Source organism: Bos indicus x Bos taurus, chromosome 11 (assembly GCF_003369695.1).
Source record: "Bos indicus x Bos taurus breed Angus x Brahman F1 hybrid chromosome 11, Bos_hybrid_MaternalHap_v2.0, whole genome shotgun sequence".
NCBI lineage: Eukaryota > Metazoa > Chordata > Mammalia > Artiodactyla > Bovidae > Bos > Bos indicus x Bos taurus.
Window position 1 is genome coordinate 70531051 of NC_040086.1, and position 18046 is coordinate 70549096.

General features: G+C 38.9%; 1 protein-coding gene and 2 non-coding genes across 3 annotated transcripts in view; all 3 read right to left on the reverse strand.

Annotated features, from left to right (window-relative positions):
• Nucleotides 1-3976: 3976 nt before the first annotated feature.
• WDR43 (WD repeat domain 43) overlaps nucleotides 3977-18046 on the reverse strand; it is a 39115-nt gene continuing 25045 nt past the window's right edge. Inside the window, exons 9-18 of the mRNA XM_027555760.1 lie at nucleotides 17718-17804; nucleotides 16681-16812; nucleotides 15248-15379; nucleotides 12765-12851; nucleotides 12147-12178; nucleotides 9794-9857; nucleotides 7630-7743; nucleotides 7049-7118; nucleotides 5672-5721; nucleotides 3977-5570 (exon numbers count right to left, since the gene is read on the reverse strand). Of these exons, the coding sequence (XP_027411561.1) occupies nucleotides 5379-5570; nucleotides 5672-5721; nucleotides 7049-7118; nucleotides 7630-7743; nucleotides 9794-9857; nucleotides 12147-12178; nucleotides 12765-12851; nucleotides 15248-15379; nucleotides 16681-16812; nucleotides 17718-17804 (960 nt within the window). The 3' untranslated portion in view covers nucleotides 3977-5378. The remainder of the gene's footprint in view (nucleotides 5571-5671; nucleotides 5722-7048; nucleotides 7119-7629; nucleotides 7744-9793; nucleotides 9858-12146; nucleotides 12179-12764; nucleotides 12852-15247; nucleotides 15380-16680; nucleotides 16813-17717; nucleotides 17805-18046) is intronic.
• Nucleotides 16409-16484, reverse strand: LOC113901965. The gene has a single exon (XR_003513621.1). It is a non-coding gene; the product is annotated as a small nucleolar RNA SNORD53/SNORD92 (small nucleolar RNA).
• On the reverse strand, nucleotides 17155-17232 carry LOC113901964. The gene has a single exon (XR_003513620.1). It is a non-coding gene; the product is annotated as a small nucleolar RNA SNORD53/SNORD92 (small nucleolar RNA).

The following is an 18046-nucleotide window of genomic DNA, read 5'->3' on the forward strand; positions in this document are numbered from 1 at the left end:
GGCAAGACTGAAGGCAGGAGAAGGGGACGACAGAGGATGAGATGGTTGGATGGCATCACCGACTCAATGAACATGAGTTTGAGCAAGCTCTGGGAGTTGGTGATGGACGGGGAAGCCTGGCGTGCCGCAGTCCACAAAGTGACAAAGAGTCGGACACAAGTGAGTGACTGAACTGACTAACAATAGTGAGCTTGTTTCTTAGTTGTAACCAGGTCTTGTGGTGCTCATGGTCCCTGAACCACTGGAATGCACCCTAACAGGCAGCCCTCAGTAGGTGCCTGAGGAGACCCCAACACCAACCTTCCACCCACAGTGACAGTCCTGTTTATTACAGGAAGGACCAGAGCAACACGCAGGGAAGAATTCTGACCCTTTCAGTACAGACGACCCACGGGCCGCTACCCTCAGCTATTAAGACCATCCAGTTCATTTTTCCATTCCAATTCCACGCTCTGGCACAAAGACAGTCTTCCCATTACGAAACTGGTTTTTACTGCGTGACTCTTCTGTGCAGGTCACCACCCAATATGAGCACTGCTCCACTTGAGAGATGTAGTGTATTTCTATTAATAAATACACCATTTAAATATCAATTTCTCTTGGAAGCCTGGCCAGTGTTCTGACTGTATGAAATTACAACAACTCCATGGAGGACAAAATGAAGTTTCTGAACCTGTGAGGCTGTGGCCCGGTTCCGGACCATCACATCCACACAGGGCCCGCTGAGGCGGCTGCCCAGTTGTCCCTGACCTCAGAGACTGCACTGCCAGGCAACCAGGACCCTTCCCCTCTTTCAAACTGGAACAAAATACACAAGGCCAAAGGCAAGACTGTAACAAGATGTTTTCCTTCACATTTATTTCCATTAGGAAATCCCTTTTAAACTTCAGCCTCCAAGAAGTATAGTATCTCCTCGCCCTTTGAGCCATTATTACCTAGAAAGAATATGCCAGGCAATTTTCTAAGTGATGACTTTCAATTTGGGGATTTTTCCTTTGACACTCCTCACCCCATAAAGTGCGGTTTATAATCACCCTGCTCTTCTCAGAACTATTTTCATATTTAAAAATGACCCACACATACACATGAATATTCACTGTACTGCTGACAAGTACAATTTCACTTTCTCACACCAAGTCAGCCGCCCCGTACAGAAGAGAGGGCGCCACCCAGCCTACGCTTTCCTCCACACTGTTCCCTTTTGAAAGATGCCTGCTAGTCCGTTTACAGTGCTGTGGTCTTTCTTTCTGCCTATCTTGTGATCCAGCGTACAACCTGGACACCAGGGCCGGTGCTGAGGGGCCACTGAACAACACTGTACTAGATTAAGAGGAAAATATATTTTACGCCTGAGTTGCTTTCAAAGAAAGGGTCAACAAGCAGCCATAGGAAGGACATCCGAAAACCCTGGCAGGACCCACCAGGAATATCAATTACTGCTGAAAGAAACTATAGCTGGGGGATGTCATGAATTCAAAGAAAATGGAAGAGCAAGCCAATCTCGATTTCGCCTACCTCACCTTCACTCTTTGTGTCCCTTGGGGTTTCTCCTAACTATGATGCTCGGGTCCCTTCCTGTGCATTCACTCCCTGGAGAAGCTCACGTGGTCCTGTGGCTTTACTGACACTTATGAATCTGTCTCTCCACCCAAACTCATCCCCTCCTCCCCACCCCACGCCCCTCCCCACTGCCAAATCAGCTGGGAATGGATTTACATTCCCAACAGGTATCTGTAACTTAACATGTCCCAAATCCAGCTACTGATCTTCCTTCCCAAATCAACTCCACCCACAGCTTCATCCTGGTCTCCTCATAACAAGTCATACCTGACTCCTCTCTTTTCCTCACACCTCACCAAAATCCTATTAGTTCTAAACTAATCCTGAAACAACCAATCATCACCAACCCTAGCCTAAGTCCCCATCACCTCTCACTTACATTCTCCCTTTCTCATTCTTTTCCAGTCACACTGGTCTCCTCTCATGGTTTCAACACATCAGGACACATGCTGGCCTCTGCTCCTGCCATTTCCTCTGCCTTGAACACTCTTCCACTGATACCCACTTAGCTAACTTCCTCACCTCCTCCTAGTCTATGTTCAAATCTCATCTTCGCAATAAGCCCTACACTGATCATGTGTTTTAATTATGCAACTGTATTCCCCCATACCAACTCATGTCCTTACTCCTTTCCCTGGTGTCTCAGACGGTAAAGCCGTCTTCCTGCAATGCGGGAGATCCAGGTTCAACCCCTAGGTCCTTACCTGGAAAATTTCATGGAATGAGGACTCTTGTGGCTCCATGGGGTTCCACAATCCATGGGGTCAGAGAGTCAGACACGACTGAGTGACTTCACTTTCACTCTTCCCCAGTCACAGTATCTTCTAATATACTGAATAGAATTACTTCCTCTGTATACCTTACACATCGTATGTTGTCTACTGCTTTTTAAAATATTTTATTTTTGGCTGCGCTTTGTTGCTGCTCGTGGGCTACTCTCTAGTTGCAGTGCATGGGCTTCTCATTGTAGCGGCTTCTCTTGCGGCAGAGCACAGGGTTCTAGAGCATGTAGGCTGCAGCAGTTGTGGCCCATGGGTCTAGTTGCCCCTTGACATGTGGAATCTTCCAGGAGCAGTGACTGAACCTGTGTTCGCTGCATCGGCAGGTGGATTCTTAACCACTGGACCACCAGGCAAGTCCCTGTACTTTTCTGATAGAATGTCAGCTCTGTATCATGTAACTGAATGAGAATAAACAAGCAACTAAATAATCCCTGACAGAGTAGGCGATCAGTATGTTGTGATTAAATGTACATGCTGAGAATTCACTTCCACAAGAATTGTAACAGCCAGGCTTCCCTGGTGGCTCCGACAGTAAAGCTTCTGTCTACAATGCAAGACACCCAGGTTCAATCTCTGGGTTGGGAAGATCCCCTGGAGAAGGAAATGGCAGCCCACTCCAGTACTCTTGCCTGGAAAATCCCATGGACGGAGGAGCCTGGTAGGCTACTACTGTCAATGGGGTCGCAGAGTCGGACACGACTGAGCGACTTCACTTCTTCATGTGTGTAAATACATATATAATATATACATATATATCAATGTACCCAAAATGATCTCACTACATAGATCCCATTTCCAACCCTCATAAGGGCTTCAAAAGTCCCAAACCTAGAGCCTCACATCTACTTTCATCGAATACACTCATCCATACCCAGAATTAATTTTTACAAATTAATCTCAAATATTGTCACCTATTTAGTTTTCTCACCAAAAACATTTAAACAAGAATCTAATCATAAGGACCTTCTATAAGGGCATGTAGGACATTCTATAACACAGCTTAAATTATGTGGACTTACTTAAATATCAAAATCATGAAACACACAAGGGAGGATATTCTGGACTAAAAAAGCAATGACAACCAAATACAGTATGTGATCCTTGATTTGATCAAGGGCAGAGGGTTAATTTTTCAAAATAAAAAAGCCAAGAAATATTAATCTCGGGAAAAAAAAAAAAAGACACCACTACATCCTCAAAACTCTTGACTGGATTAGGAGCGGAATACTCTCAAACTAGGAAACAGTCTTAGTAAGTTTGGGACTTAACTCTGGATTTGTCTAAAACAAGAAATAGTGAGCATCCACCACAGTTCTCTAGGTAGTCGGGCAGAGAGGAAATCTGACTCAGACCACTGAGCAGGGCCTGACGCATGACCACATGCACCCCTGACCATCGCAGCAGCCTCTGTCTGCAGGAGCATGGCCCAGCCAGGTGGGACTGGATCAAGGAACCACCACTGGCTTCTGAAAGTTCTTGGTTTCTTCACTTTGATACAAATTCTAGATTATCCAAAAAGCCTTGAAAGCATGTGCCTATTAATGCTCGTGGAACAAGATCCTTTTTTAAAAAACCTTCACACCACAAGCCCAAACCTGTGGCTGTGTCCCCCTACATACACCACAAGACAAGCACTGGGTAAAGATGAATATTTATTCACTTTACAAAGAGAATGGTATTAAATTGCCATAAACAGCTCCATTTATAGACAAATATAACTATACATTACACCAGTAGCTGACTCTAACTTTCCCAAGATGCTTGTATGGCTCCAACTCTACTAGTTGAGCACGGAAATCTGCCACCGAAGTGAGAAGTCCCTCAGAGATAATGGTTTTATGTTTTACATATTCACAGGTGGGAAAAATAAACCCATCTCCCCAGCCCTTTCTTAAGAGCTGAGCTTCCATCTGCATGTTCCCTACAGAGCACTGAGCAAATACTGGCTCATTCTTTAAAAAAAAAAAATTACTGATAATTTGAAAAGGCTTTTGTAGCACACAAAATACTTCTTTATACATACATAAAAAATCTTGAGTCAGATTTATTTTAAGGTAAACATAGCCTAACACTGCCAAGAGTGGATGATGAAAAGGAACACATTAAATTACGGAATTATAAAAATATTTTCTTTGGAAAAAAATTCCAACAAGGTTATCATTAATATCTAAAACCAAAGAGAAAAAAATAAACAATTGTTCTTTGATCCATTAGTAGTTTAAATAAAAATGAAAACCTCTTCAAAAGCAGCTGTAACTGAATCTTTTAAAAAGTTGCGGGTAATGAGCACTTCTAAATCCATACACTGATGATTCTTTACAGGCAACCTGCAGTCAAGAAAAATCCTTAATATGGCTAATTCTTTACTTTTTAATCATCATGATTTCTGTGTATTTTAAAAAAATATTTCACATGACAGCTTGAAAAATAAGTGGTTGTTTTGGGGAAGCACTCCAAATATTCAATCTGATTAAAATCAGATTACCACAGTTGAGAAGCCAGGAAAACTGGTGATTTTATTTTATTTTTTTTAATCACAATCATTTTTACTCGTTTTTAGTTTATCCCTTCATGTTTTATGAAAATGTACCAAACTGTTTCACTAGTGCTGCTTCGTATCAGGACGTGATGAAAGATACCAACCTGAGACAGGAGCTGACTCCTTCATTAAAGTCCAGTTCTTGAACCCTTACATGGGAAATGTCTTTTCATTTATGTCAATCCTTGGCATAACCAATCATACGAAGATATTATATTATAAAAATATACCATATATTGGACACTCATGTCAGTACATTGCAGAAAATGTGTCTATTTACTGTGTAAAGTTTATTAACATTTGAATGAAACTCTCTTATTTACACAATTAGGTCTGGGGTGTTCAGGACAGCAAAGTGGCATAGGAACCACCATTAGGAATTTGGAAATGTGCAGCGGTCCTTGGCATCTGTCAGAGACAACCCTCCCCAGGAGAACTCGGCAGCAGTGGGTAAGGTGAGCCAGTTTACACAGTTCATTTGGCCTGTTCTTTTCTGTTCATTCTTCTTCACTTTCATTCTCAGGATCTAAATCAGAATCTCCATTTAATTCCTTTTCACTTGCCACATCTCTGTCCTCACCATTTTCTTCATCTTTGTCTTCATCATCCCCTTCTTCCTCTTCATTCTCTTCATCAACATCCTCATCTTTTTCACTTGCTTTCTCATCCTCATCTTCATCCCAATTATCCTGGTGGAAATAGTAAGCAAAGAAAGCATGATTGAAGGCCTCAGTCTTACAGAGTACAAGGATATAAGGCATGTTTATGTACCAGGAAACAAATTACTCACATCAGAATCCTTATCTGCTATTTCATCATCAGATTCCTCTTCAGAAGATTCTATAAGAAGAGGGAAACCTAGTTTTAATTTTGTGATCAAAGCAAAGGGCATAGCACTGAAAGCTAATAAATGGAATCAGACTCCTGAATTTACTTTTAGAAATGTATTTAGCTGTCCTCCATCTAAGAAGGATTATGTTCTACTTCTAAAAGAAGCACAATGTTATGCCAATTATATCTCAACAAAAGGGGGGAGGAAAGGTGGGATCACAAGAAGTGTAATTAATTCAGGTACATTTTTATGTTCTTCAGTTATGTTTTATAGCTTTCTCTATAAAGGTTTTGCTTCATTTTTTAGAGGTATTTCTAGATAGTTTTGGATGCTGCTGTGAAAGGGATCTTTTTTCCTAATACATTTTCTAAATAGGACATTATGGACATACAATTACTGGGACATAATAATGCTACCAATTCCTTTTTTGCTAGATCTTGGTATCCAGTAAGCTTGACTATTTGCATATCTTAATAACAATGCAACTGCAGATTCTGCTGTATTTTCTATGTGGAGAAGAAAAACAACTGCAAGGTCCAATGTTCTAGAATTCATTTCTTTCATAAAGTATAAGGCAGGATATCCAGAAGTAATAAAAGGTACACTATTGTCTTGTTAATGACTTTATGGGAATGCTTCTAAACCTTATGTCTGATGTAGATTTATTAAGGAAACTCCCTTACTTAAAATCCTAGGTTGCTTAATATATAGTGCTCATGGTAATCTGTTAATGTGGTAATAACTACAGTGATAAGGTTTCTTGACGCTAAATCATGTTATAATCTTTAAATACATTCTACTTGACAATGAAACATGATTTTATTTCTATAATTAATCTGCTACTTAGGATATTTGAGGATGGCCTAAAATGCTATTTTGACTACATTTTTCTGGTTCTGATTCATAAAATGCCTGAACTGTTCATATATGACAAAAATGACTTGTTCCTTAAAAGACTAATAAAAGTCATTTATAAAACCTGTGTCTGGTACCTTGTGAGGAAAGATTTTGATTAAGTAAATTCAAAACTATTACTTCAAGGTTTCTCTAAGTCAATTTGGTCATTGAAGCTTCCCAAGAAATTACCTATACCATCCAGGTTTTCTGTATGTGCATGGCTGTTCATGGTGTTCTATTTAAATCTCTTCCATACCTGATGCTCTTTTTTGTTACTCTATTTGTGCCCTCTCTTTCATTTGATCACATTTCTGCCGGTTTCGCCAAGGGCTTGTCCGTTTTATCAGGGAAGGTGTGCCAAAGCACGATCTTACTCACAAGTCACAGAGTTGAGCCAATGTGAAAATGAATTGTTAAGCATATACCCTAAGTCTTTACCTTCTTCATACACCAACTTTGCCTTCTGAGCAGGACAAGTCGTTTCCTTTGTTTTCTCTGACGCTGTAACCTGAAAGACAATCAAGTGCTATTGTGAAGTGGAATGTAAATTTATCTCAAGTATCACACAACCTCCCCAACAGTAAACTCACCCTCACCCTCATCCATGAAATGGATGACCTTAACATGATGCAGTTCAAATATCAGGCAAAAGGCAAGTGCATCAAATCCAAGAAAGAATTACTCTGTGTAATTACTCTGAAAATGCTTCTCAGGTTAAGATTTCCTTCTGTGACCAAAAGCTGCAGCAATACCCTGCAACTCTTGCTCACAGCACCACAACCACTCTAACTATATTAAGTTCAAACATTGATGGTGATGAGCTAAAGTTGACTCAAGTACAACAAAGCTTACTTACTATCAAATACATAGCACTGCCTAGTTAAAAATTAGGTCTTCATCTACCAGTTTTTGTTTTAACTGAAATGGGGCACTTTCAACAGCCAGGCAAACAATCCTTATTCCTCTCTCCATTACTCTCACATTCAAATGTTTGGCACAAAACAATCTGATCTACTCACTTGTGTGATTAGAAGGATAAGCTTTCCGTGAAGGTGGGAGAGCTTCTGAAAAGTTTTTACTCTGCTTTCCATTAACTGGTACAGGGTCCCCAGCTGGGGTACCAAGTCAGGCAACTACAGAAAGACGACAATAAAAAAGATACTTTGACACTATCATAACAAAACATAGATAACAAATATATAAATCATGCTCACATATGCCTGCAGATTCAGCCCCAAGCAAATGCTTGCACTTCTAGCGGCAGTGGCAGCCTGTCACATAGCCTAGCAAAATCTCAAACTTTCAGATGCCTTTACTGTACTAACGGCAAAAACAAATAATACATTTTTAAAAAAGAATGATACAAGGTCAGGAGAAACTGCAAGGCAAGACAAATTGCAGGCTGGGGCCTCTTTGTGCTGATCATATTATTTTTGAGAACATCAATATAAAGGAGACACTAAATAAAAAGTACCCTCAACCACATATTTCTTAAAAAGGACTTCACTCTGAAACTTCCTCTCTGATGATATCACAGGATCAACCTCTACCATTAGGTCCCAGTAGCTAGAGGAAGCTTTTCAGAGCTTCCAGAGACCCACTGGACAGAGTGACAGACTACAAAGCTGACCTTAGAGTATTTCAAACATACTTCCTGTTAAACATACTTCCTCTGACTTATGCTTCAGAAATTAAAGCAGGAAATTATTTTATTCGTCCCTCCAGAGCTGTAGAAATAGGGACCCTACTCTTTGCCCTTTAACTAGCCTTTACTTGCCCTCCTATCTGACACTAAAGTAAATAAGAGTATTTCATTCAAATGTTAAATTTTTAAACAGTGAAAATGAGTGTGTGTACATTACTAAAGCCCCCATGCCTAGCAATCTTTGACTTAAGAGAAAGTGCTTAAAGATACCTGATAAGGAAGAAATTAAGGCAAGGTGGAAGAAAAGCACTGTTCTCTGAGGAAAGAGGACTGTTTTGGGCTGCAGAGCCTACCCCATACTGTACTTCCACAGTCTATTCTGCCCTGACCTACGTTACACAACTACCATTCCGTAGTTATAACTGAAGGGTTGAATCCAGAAGGGATTCACTTCAAGTCCTCCTAAGGCTCTTTTCACCTCTAAGCAATTCAACAAGGTCACAAAGTAAATGCTGTACTATGCTTGTGGTGATCTCTCCATTCCCATCACCATGCCACTCAACCACCACCCCCCAATCTCCCAAGGCTTCTGTAAGCTAAGAACACCAATATGCATTCTGTTTCCTGTCTCTTCCCCCATTTTTACTCACTGACAGAGATCACCACAGACATACAGAGAATGAACTGCCAAACTCAAAACAGGTTATCCAGTAGCCTTTCCTATCTCAAACTCCTGAAGGAAAAGGAGCCTGAGAACAAGGGACAGTGATCAGGCAAGAATTGAGTGAAACTGTGTTAAGAAAGGAAGAGCTATAGTTTAAACAGCAATTAAGAATTTTCAACTCTCCATTAAAATCTTTCAAGAAAACCTACTGAAAGATGCTAGATAATCAAATAAAAGGAGGAAAATGCCAACTGCATGATTTTATTTCTAGTTTATTCATTTCTGAATTAATGATGTGGTAATAACACAACTTCTATTATGAGATATAGAACTATTTTTTTTTTCTGGTGCTGCTTTAAGATTTTACACTCCCTCCCTTACATCTGTACAGGTAATAAGGAGCTGACAGTAGCCCCAGCGAAACGTCAGGTATTAAATATTTATATAATTTTTATCACAAACTACCCATTTAGCCTCCTGAGGCAATGTACAACAGAAATGTTAACACGGGGGATATAAACTTTTAAAAGTTACTAAGCTTTTTAGCAGGAGGTGGAGAGATACATACAATGTAAAGATAATTTTGCTAAACAGGTTGTGTATATAAAAAAACATCTGAAGGCTCCTATGTAACTTTTCTCCTTTCTGCATTTTTCAAGCTTCTCTACAGAATATATATTACTTCTAAAACCTGGGTCAACAAAAGACCGGTTTACAAAAGTTAACAACAATGACAGTATGATACTGCACCTGGGAAAAAACAAAACCTTTAAAAGAAGCGGCTGACAGTCAAAGGGCAGATGGTTTTTGTTAAGCCATCACTTCATAATCCTTAGCAAATCCAAACTATTCAACTCCAAACGAACAGACTTACTGTGGATAAGTAGGATGCATGGACCGTTAACACACATTTTAGCCACTGAACCATTAAAATAGCACTGAAAAACAACAAACAAACAACAAATCAACTAACATTCACAAATCCAAAAGTAAATACAACAGAGTTATAAAGATCTAGAAAATGACTCTGCTAAGTCGCTTCAGTCATGTCCGACTCTGTGCGACCCCAGAGATGACAGCCCACCAGGCTCCCCCGTCCCTGGGATTCTCCAGGCAAGAACACTGGAGTGGGTTGCCATTTCCTTCTCCAATGCATGAAAGTGAAAAGTGAAAGTGAAGTCGCTCAGTCGTGTCCGTTTCTTAGCGACCCCATGGACTGCAGCCTACTAGGCTCCTCCGTCCATGGGATTTTCCAGGCAAGAGTACTGGAGTGGGGTGCCATTGTCAACCACTATTGAATATGACAGTCCTTTCATCCTTTCACTGGGTCTATTTGAGGTCTGTGTAATATAGGAATCTCTTGGGGAAGGGAGAGGGGAGTAAGATGGACTAGGTAACAGGACAAAAACCCCTTCCTCTAAAAATAATTCAATTCCAGATATAAAACTAATGTTTTACTTCATAATTAGCTGATACCAAGGCACTAAACTGGGCTCAGTTGACACTGCATTTTATGCTCATGTATCTGAGCCCATCTATTCATCATAAGGTACAAACAGCAAAAGATTTCCAAACCAGCATGAAGACAAACATGGGCCACAAATGTAAGTCAGGCCCTAATTAATGAACTCTTCAACTTTCCTCTGTGAGCTCCAAAGTCTAATGGAGTCTATCAGGAAAAACAACTTAGAAAAGAAAAAATATATTATAGACACTGATGATGCCATCAGATCAGATCAGTCGCTCAGTTGTGTCCGACTCTTTGCGACCCCATGAATCGCAGCACGCCAGGCCTCCCTGTCCATCACCACCTCCTGGAGTTCACGCAGACTCACGTCCATCGAGTCAGTGATGCCATCCAGCCATCTCATCCTCTGTCGTCCCCTTCTCCTCCTGCCCCCAATCCCTCCCAGCATCGGAGTCTTTTCCAATGAGTCAACTCTTCGCATGAGCTGGCCAAAGTACTGGAGTTTCAGCTTTAGCATCATTCCTTCCAAAGAAATCCCAGGGCTGATCTCCTTCAGAATGGACTGGTTGGATCTCCTTGCAGTCCAAGGGACTCTCAAGAGTCTTCTCCAACACCGCAGTTCAAAAGCATCAATTCTTCAGTGCTCAGCCTTCTTGACAGTCCAAGTCTCACATCCATACATGAGCACAGGAAAAACCATAGCCTTGACTAGACGGACCTTTGTTGGCAAAGTAATGTCTCTGTTTTTGAATATGCTATCTAGGTTGGTCCTAACTTTCCTTCCAAGGAGTAAGCATCTTTTAATTTCATGGCTGCACTCACCATCTGTAGTGATTTTGGAGCCCAGAAAAATAAAGTCTGACACTGTTTCCACTGTTTCCCCACCTATTTCCCATGAAGTGATGGGACCAGATGCCATGATCTTCGTTTTCTGAATGTTGAGCTTTAAGCCAACTTTTTCACTCTTCACTTTCACTTATCATCAAGAGGCTTTTTAGTTCCTCTTCACTTTCTGCCATAAGGATGGTGTCATCTGCATATCTGAGGTTATTGATATTTCTCCCGGCAATCTTGATTCCATAGTACAAGCTTAATATCTTTGAGAAATCAACATCCCCTGCGTGTGTGCTAAGCTGTTTCAGTTGTGTCTGACTCTTTGCGACCCTATGGACTGTAGCCCGCCAGGCTCCTCTGTCCATGAGATTCTCCAGGCAAGAATACTGGAGTGGGTTGCCATGCCCTCCTCCAGGGGATCTTCCTGACCCAGGGATTGAACCTGTATCTCCTACATCTACCTGCACTGGCAGGCGGGTTCTTTACCACTGGCACCACCTGAGGAGGCCCATCAACATCCTATCTAAATGTTTAATCATCAAATTAACAAAAGATGACTCGTAAGATTTAGTTATATAAAATTGTTTCCTTATAGTGTCTTTTAGCAACTACCAGAGACTGAACAAGTTCTACAAATGGCCAGTTTTACACATCATGATTAGGCCTAAATCATTAAAAATTAATCCACTAAATGGCCTGCGTTGTTTTCTAAAAGAAAGGAAAAAAACTCCAATACAATCTTGGAAATAAGAATCATTTAATTTAAAGTAAGTGCAGAGATCAATATTTCACACTTAAAAGAGTTTTATTAGAATTTCGGGCTACCTACTATGTAGTAACATGCTGTAAGACATTGCTGTTATTAAACAATCACATTTAAAATATTTATAATATCAAAGCAATTTAGGTTGCCCAAACGTCTTACCTATTAGGATGTCCTTGTAATCTCTTTGTAAGCTGAGGAAAAGAAAAACAGTATTAGTCACAGTACTTCAGAGCCAGCCAATCTCCCATCAATTCACACGAAAACACATCCAGAGAACCAAAGGAAAAGAACAGCCATATTAGGAAATCATTATTCTTGTTTCCTAACTCCTAAATGTTTTGACCAATTTAACATCATCTAGGAATACACTCCTAAAATAACAGTAATTATCTGATAAAAATCTAGGCTAGGATTTATGAATGAAATGTCCAAAACAGACACAAAGACAGAAAATAGATTAGCGGTTGCCAGACACTGGGGAGTAAGGACAAATGGGACGTGACTAATGGGTACAGGCTTTCTTTTTGGTGCGGCAGTTGTACAGTCTATAATATACTATACAACACTGTACACTTTAAAGGTATGTAAATTATATCTCAATTTTTAAAATATATAGAAAAAAATCTAGGTTAGGAAACTTTTGGCTGAGGAGATCTAGTGGTCATCTATCACCCACTCTTAAGCACCCTGCTCGCTTACATACTGCAAATCCATGTCTGGATTTTCATCTTCGAGTCACAGCATTAGGACCTTAGAATGAAAAGTGTACTCAGTTACCTCTTGCAACAACGGAATAACAGCATGCAGGGGCATCCTTAATACAGTTCTCTTTATTAAGTTTAAATTCCTAGTTTGAAGTACTTTCTGTGAGGGGGGAAAAAAAATATAAATAAGCATACTCAGAAACTAAGGACACTACAGGAAATACTGTCAGTAAAAATGATCTTAAAAACCACACAATGAAGAACCAACTGAATTTTAGCAAATAAAGGTTGGGATTAAATGAAGAATGCACTATTTCTTATGGCTATCAGACAAGTATAGTCGGCAAGTTATCAGGACATTTACTCCTTGGACTCTTTACCTTCTAGCTTTCCCTTCAACCCACCTCCCTCAGGCAACTACTACTGAACTATATATTTGGTTTGCATTTTCTAGAATTTTTATATAACTGAGAGCAAGCTATATGTACTTTTTTGCCTGGCTTCTTTCTCATAGCGTAAGTTTGAGATTCATCCATGTTGTTGATGAAGCAATACCCATTCCTTACACTGCTAGATAATAGTTTGTTTATCCCTTCACATGTGGAGAGTTCTTTCCAGCTTGGGGCTGGTATTCCTGTACAAGTCTTTGTATGAACACTGGTTCTTGTGGTAAATACCTAAGGACAGAATGGCACATTCTTGTGGTAGATGTGTCCTTAAGAAACTGCCAAACTGTTTTCCAAAGCAGGTGTACTATTTTACCTCCCACCAGCAAGACATGAGAGTTTCAGTTACTCTGCATACTCCCCAACGGACGGTACTGCTATTTAACTTTTAATAAATCGTAACGGACAGGTAGCTGTCATCTCATTGTGGCTTTAATTTGCATTTATGATGATTAATGATGTTTAATACCTTTATATGCACTCACTGGCCATTGGAGTATCTGTGAAATATCTGTTCACACCTTTACCAATTGGTTTTTATTTGAGTCTCACAAATAAGTTAAAAGAGTTCTATAAATTCTGGATGTAAGTTTTTTGTCTGATACATAAGTCGCTTTTTTTTGCCAACCTATGGCTTGCCTTTTCATTATCTTAACAGTGCCATTTCAAGAAAGCAGCTTTAATTTTTTATTAAATCCAAGGGACCAATATTTCCCTAAGTGTGGATTTTGTTGGAATATAGTTTTAAAGAAAGAGAAAAAATAAAAGTTTACAAGATAATCAGCCAGAGGTAAGTATTAACTGGATATTTGATAATTTTAAGGAATCATCATTTCCTTTTTTTAGGTGATAACAGATTGTGGTTATGTTTTTAAAAGGAATTGCTATTGTCAGAGTTGAACAGGGGTATATTTGTGGTTGAAATAAATAATAGGTCTGAAATTTGATTCACTATAATCTGGGGGAGGGGCATGGCAAACAGATAAAACAAGAACAGGTTGGTTAGTGTTGATAATTTTTGAAACTGAGTGATGGGTTCACTGTGGCCCATTGTACTATTACGAGATGTTTCTTTAAAAAAAAAAAAAGATAACTGATTCACTTGTACTACTAAGGAATTTTTCAAAGCACAATTAAGTAAGCTATGATGGCAAATAAGTTATATTTTTTTAAAACACTGTTTTCTGTAGCTTATTTTTCACCAAATCCTCACCGAGGTTTCTTCACCATGTTAGACTAAAATTGATCTCCCAAGATACATACGCTCACAAACTGTTTTGAAAGTGATTTTAGGTTTTCACATATGTCTGGTTTCCCCCCTCATTTTACAAAATCACCTTAAACATAGGACATTCCCATTTAGATCAAAATATAAAGCAGAGAAACACTATTCATGGGTTGCCTATTCAAGTCACATCTATACTAAGTGGCACCAAGAGTCACTAATAACAAATGCGCTGAGCAAATGGAAACCTGCTTTAATCTAATCAGGTAGTGCTTAAGCCCATTTTTTTTTTACACTTAAATTTTCTCTACAGACCACTTTCAAATTCTGGAATTTAAGAGGACCGAATTAAGCAACATACAAGCAGTCACCAACTTACAAACACAAAAATAGCAAATGCCTCCCTTTTATATACCCCCAACCCTCTTGAATTTTTCCCTCAAACCTCCTATCCATTGCCAAGGTTCCACCTCACCGCCCCCTCTCACGGCCAGGGGGAAATAAGTTTCTGGAATCCAGAGTAAAAACTCAGGAACGCATTTTCCTACAGAAAAAAATATAAATTGTGATCTAGAATGCTGAGTATTATAATTCAGCTACACAACGTTTATAAAGGCTTTTGTGAACTAAAGCCTAAGAACCCAGTAACAAGTCACAACAATATTTCTATGAGAAAATGCATTCCAGGTTCAAAATAACTCAATTCAATCCCTTTGTAGGTTGGTGACTGTCTGTATAGTGCCACCAAGAGACAGACATTTGACTAAACTCACAAAACAGTAAATTCAAGACAGTACATGACTATTCACTCTGTAAATGTGCTGTCAATTGCCTTCTAAGAAAAATTAACCATCTTATTCCTTTAAAAACTGCTATAATACTTACATTTAGAATTTCAAAATCATTACTTTCTAAGCCCTGTGTGAGGAGAACTGGAAAACTATTTGTCTGTGGAAGGTTGTCCTTTTCTTTTTTTGAAGCTATATCCAGGGCTCCCAGGCGTTCTTCAATGCTAACCTACAGAACATAAATGACCAGTTAATGTTGCACCAGACAAGACCTAAACCAGTTTGGTCAAATTACTCTGTGTTTATGTCTCAGGAGACAAAAAGCTCTAACTGATTTACACCTCAACACTGAAAAACACAAACATGCTCTTTCTCATTCCAATAGAATCTCATCACCATAAAGCCAATGCGGCACACGAGTGTAACAACTACAGTCCACGTTCACAGATTTTAGGGGGGGGGAGAAAAAACCTGAAAAATCACAATTTGAGAATTTAATTCATAAAAATCCCTCTGTAAGATTCAAAAAAGAGAAGGGTCTGAAATCTGATTACTAGAGCCTAAGAAAAAACCTATAATTTCCCCCTTCTATAGTTTTCTATAAAAGCTTCCCCGTAGTATAACCTTCTCTTGCCATCAACCTCAAATCTCTTGCTAACAAATATTATCGAAAGAGCACAGATTCTCCCCCAAATTTATAAGATGTCTTCCTATTTTCCTTTTTATTTGCTACAGAAACTGACTTGTACTTAACCAATCCCTCTGAAAGCAAATCTAACAACTATGTTCTGCCAGCCCCTTGGTAAATGAATCAAAATACAAATGATCTATTATTACCAAAACAAACAAATATGCTTTGGTAAAGCCTCCTGTCTGGGATATGTTTTACGAAAAACAATTTTTAAAAGGTAGGATGAAATTAAAGGGTTGTATCCAGGCCAAGCTAGAGAGAGTTGGCCATTATTTTTACATACAGATACCACGTTATTGAGTAATAATTTTTATGAATAAAGCTAGACATTTAAAATCAGGTAAAGAAACATAACATTCTTTCTCTAACAATACAACAGTTAAAATTTTAGATTATTTAGATCAGAGTGACAAGTGAATGGAAGACAAAAAAGAGGACTTTTCATTGACAAGAAGAGTAAACCATAAGAGGGTTTTAAAAGTTGCAAAAGAATGAAACTTATAAGTGCTTTAAAAGATTATAACGATGATCACTTTTAAAGACTAACTGGCCCTAAACCAGCCAGGAATGCTCAGACAGCCAAGAGAAAAGGCATCATTGGAACTCAGCAACATGCGAAACCCAATGAAAATCATCACAGCAAGTCCTGGTTTAAACCACAATTACCTTATACAGCTAAAAATTAACACATGGCCAGAAGAGCACCCTCTTTAGTTAACAGAGTTTTGTCCTCTCCATTTTCTGAAGTCTTCAGCTTTGGCTCCTTCCAATACATTCATTAGATTCTCCCAAGTCATCTTAAATTTCAAACTAAAACATGGTCAGAAGGATTGTATTACCTCCTTTTCCCCCAATTTCCTCTTGCTCTCTACTTCCTTGGTCTGTGGAGGAGGCGGCTTGACAGCTGCGTGATGACCAGGTATCCCGGGCACCAGAACTTTTGCTTCAGAATTCATCACTGGTGTCCTCACCTGTTACACAGGAATAGGAAGCATGTGACAAAGGAAATTATGTCTTTAGTCCTTGTAACATTTATCCCCAGTGAGAAAACTAACAGATTTTAAAAGGTTTTTCTACTGAAAAGTTTAATACAACTAACTCAATAGGATATGAAATAAAGGTACATTTTAACTGAATATGGGCATTTAAGTACAATCTGAACATTCATGGTTTTAAAGCTTTCAACACCAGGTAAGAGAAAGAATCAAGAAAAACAAAAATCTACCTATTACCTAATGACACATTGACTTAAAAATGTTAATAGTGAAGCTGTCCCTTTTACTACTACCTTCAATAATTGATCTTTGCCAGAAATGCTCAGACAGCCAAGAGAAAGGTGTCATCTCTGAAACTCAGCCAGAAGCGAAACCGTATGGATGTCATCATAGCATATCTTGGTCATTAGACTGCCAAACACAAGTCTACATGTAGATGCCACATTATATTCAAAATAGAGCATCACAATAACGCTCTTATATATGGTATTTAATTCCAGCCCCATCACGGATTCAAGTTTTATTTCACCCTGAAATACAACAATCCTCTCAACAAAGTTATGGTGCTTTTTAAGTACAGAAACTGATAAAAATAATTTATCAACAAATCTGATATTTATTCAGTGATACTGCATGGGGGGATAGAGGAGGAAGAATTAAATCCAAGGTTTTCAACTTCTAGTCACCTATCCACTGATTCATTCAACAAATTAAGAACACGGAAATGAATAAAGTTTTATAATTTTGATATCTAAAACCTAATCCCACAAAGTTAAGACAAGATCACAAATAAAGATAATATTTAAAGTCTAAACATAGTATTACATAACGATTCAATTCAAATATCTTTTTTCTTAACTTCTAATATACAATGCACTCACCTTTGTTATAGCTGTTTCTACTTTTGGGGCCCAGCAGTTTGAAATATCTCTTATTAAACACATATGAGGTTCTTTGGGATTCAAAGCCTGGGGACGGGATTTTCAAGGGGGACAGAAGGTGGAAGAGGGGGGAAAAAAAACTGTTAAACAGAGTAATTGGGAGTAAGAATAAAGTGAAAAAGAAATGCCTACTTGTGCATATTTATAAAAATACAAAAAGGTATAGAAGGTTTCCAGAAAAAACTCCTGGTCACTCAGACTGATCATCATTCAGACTGGGGGCATTTGAGGAAAACGGATAAACTCTGAAGACAGCAAACATAATGTCT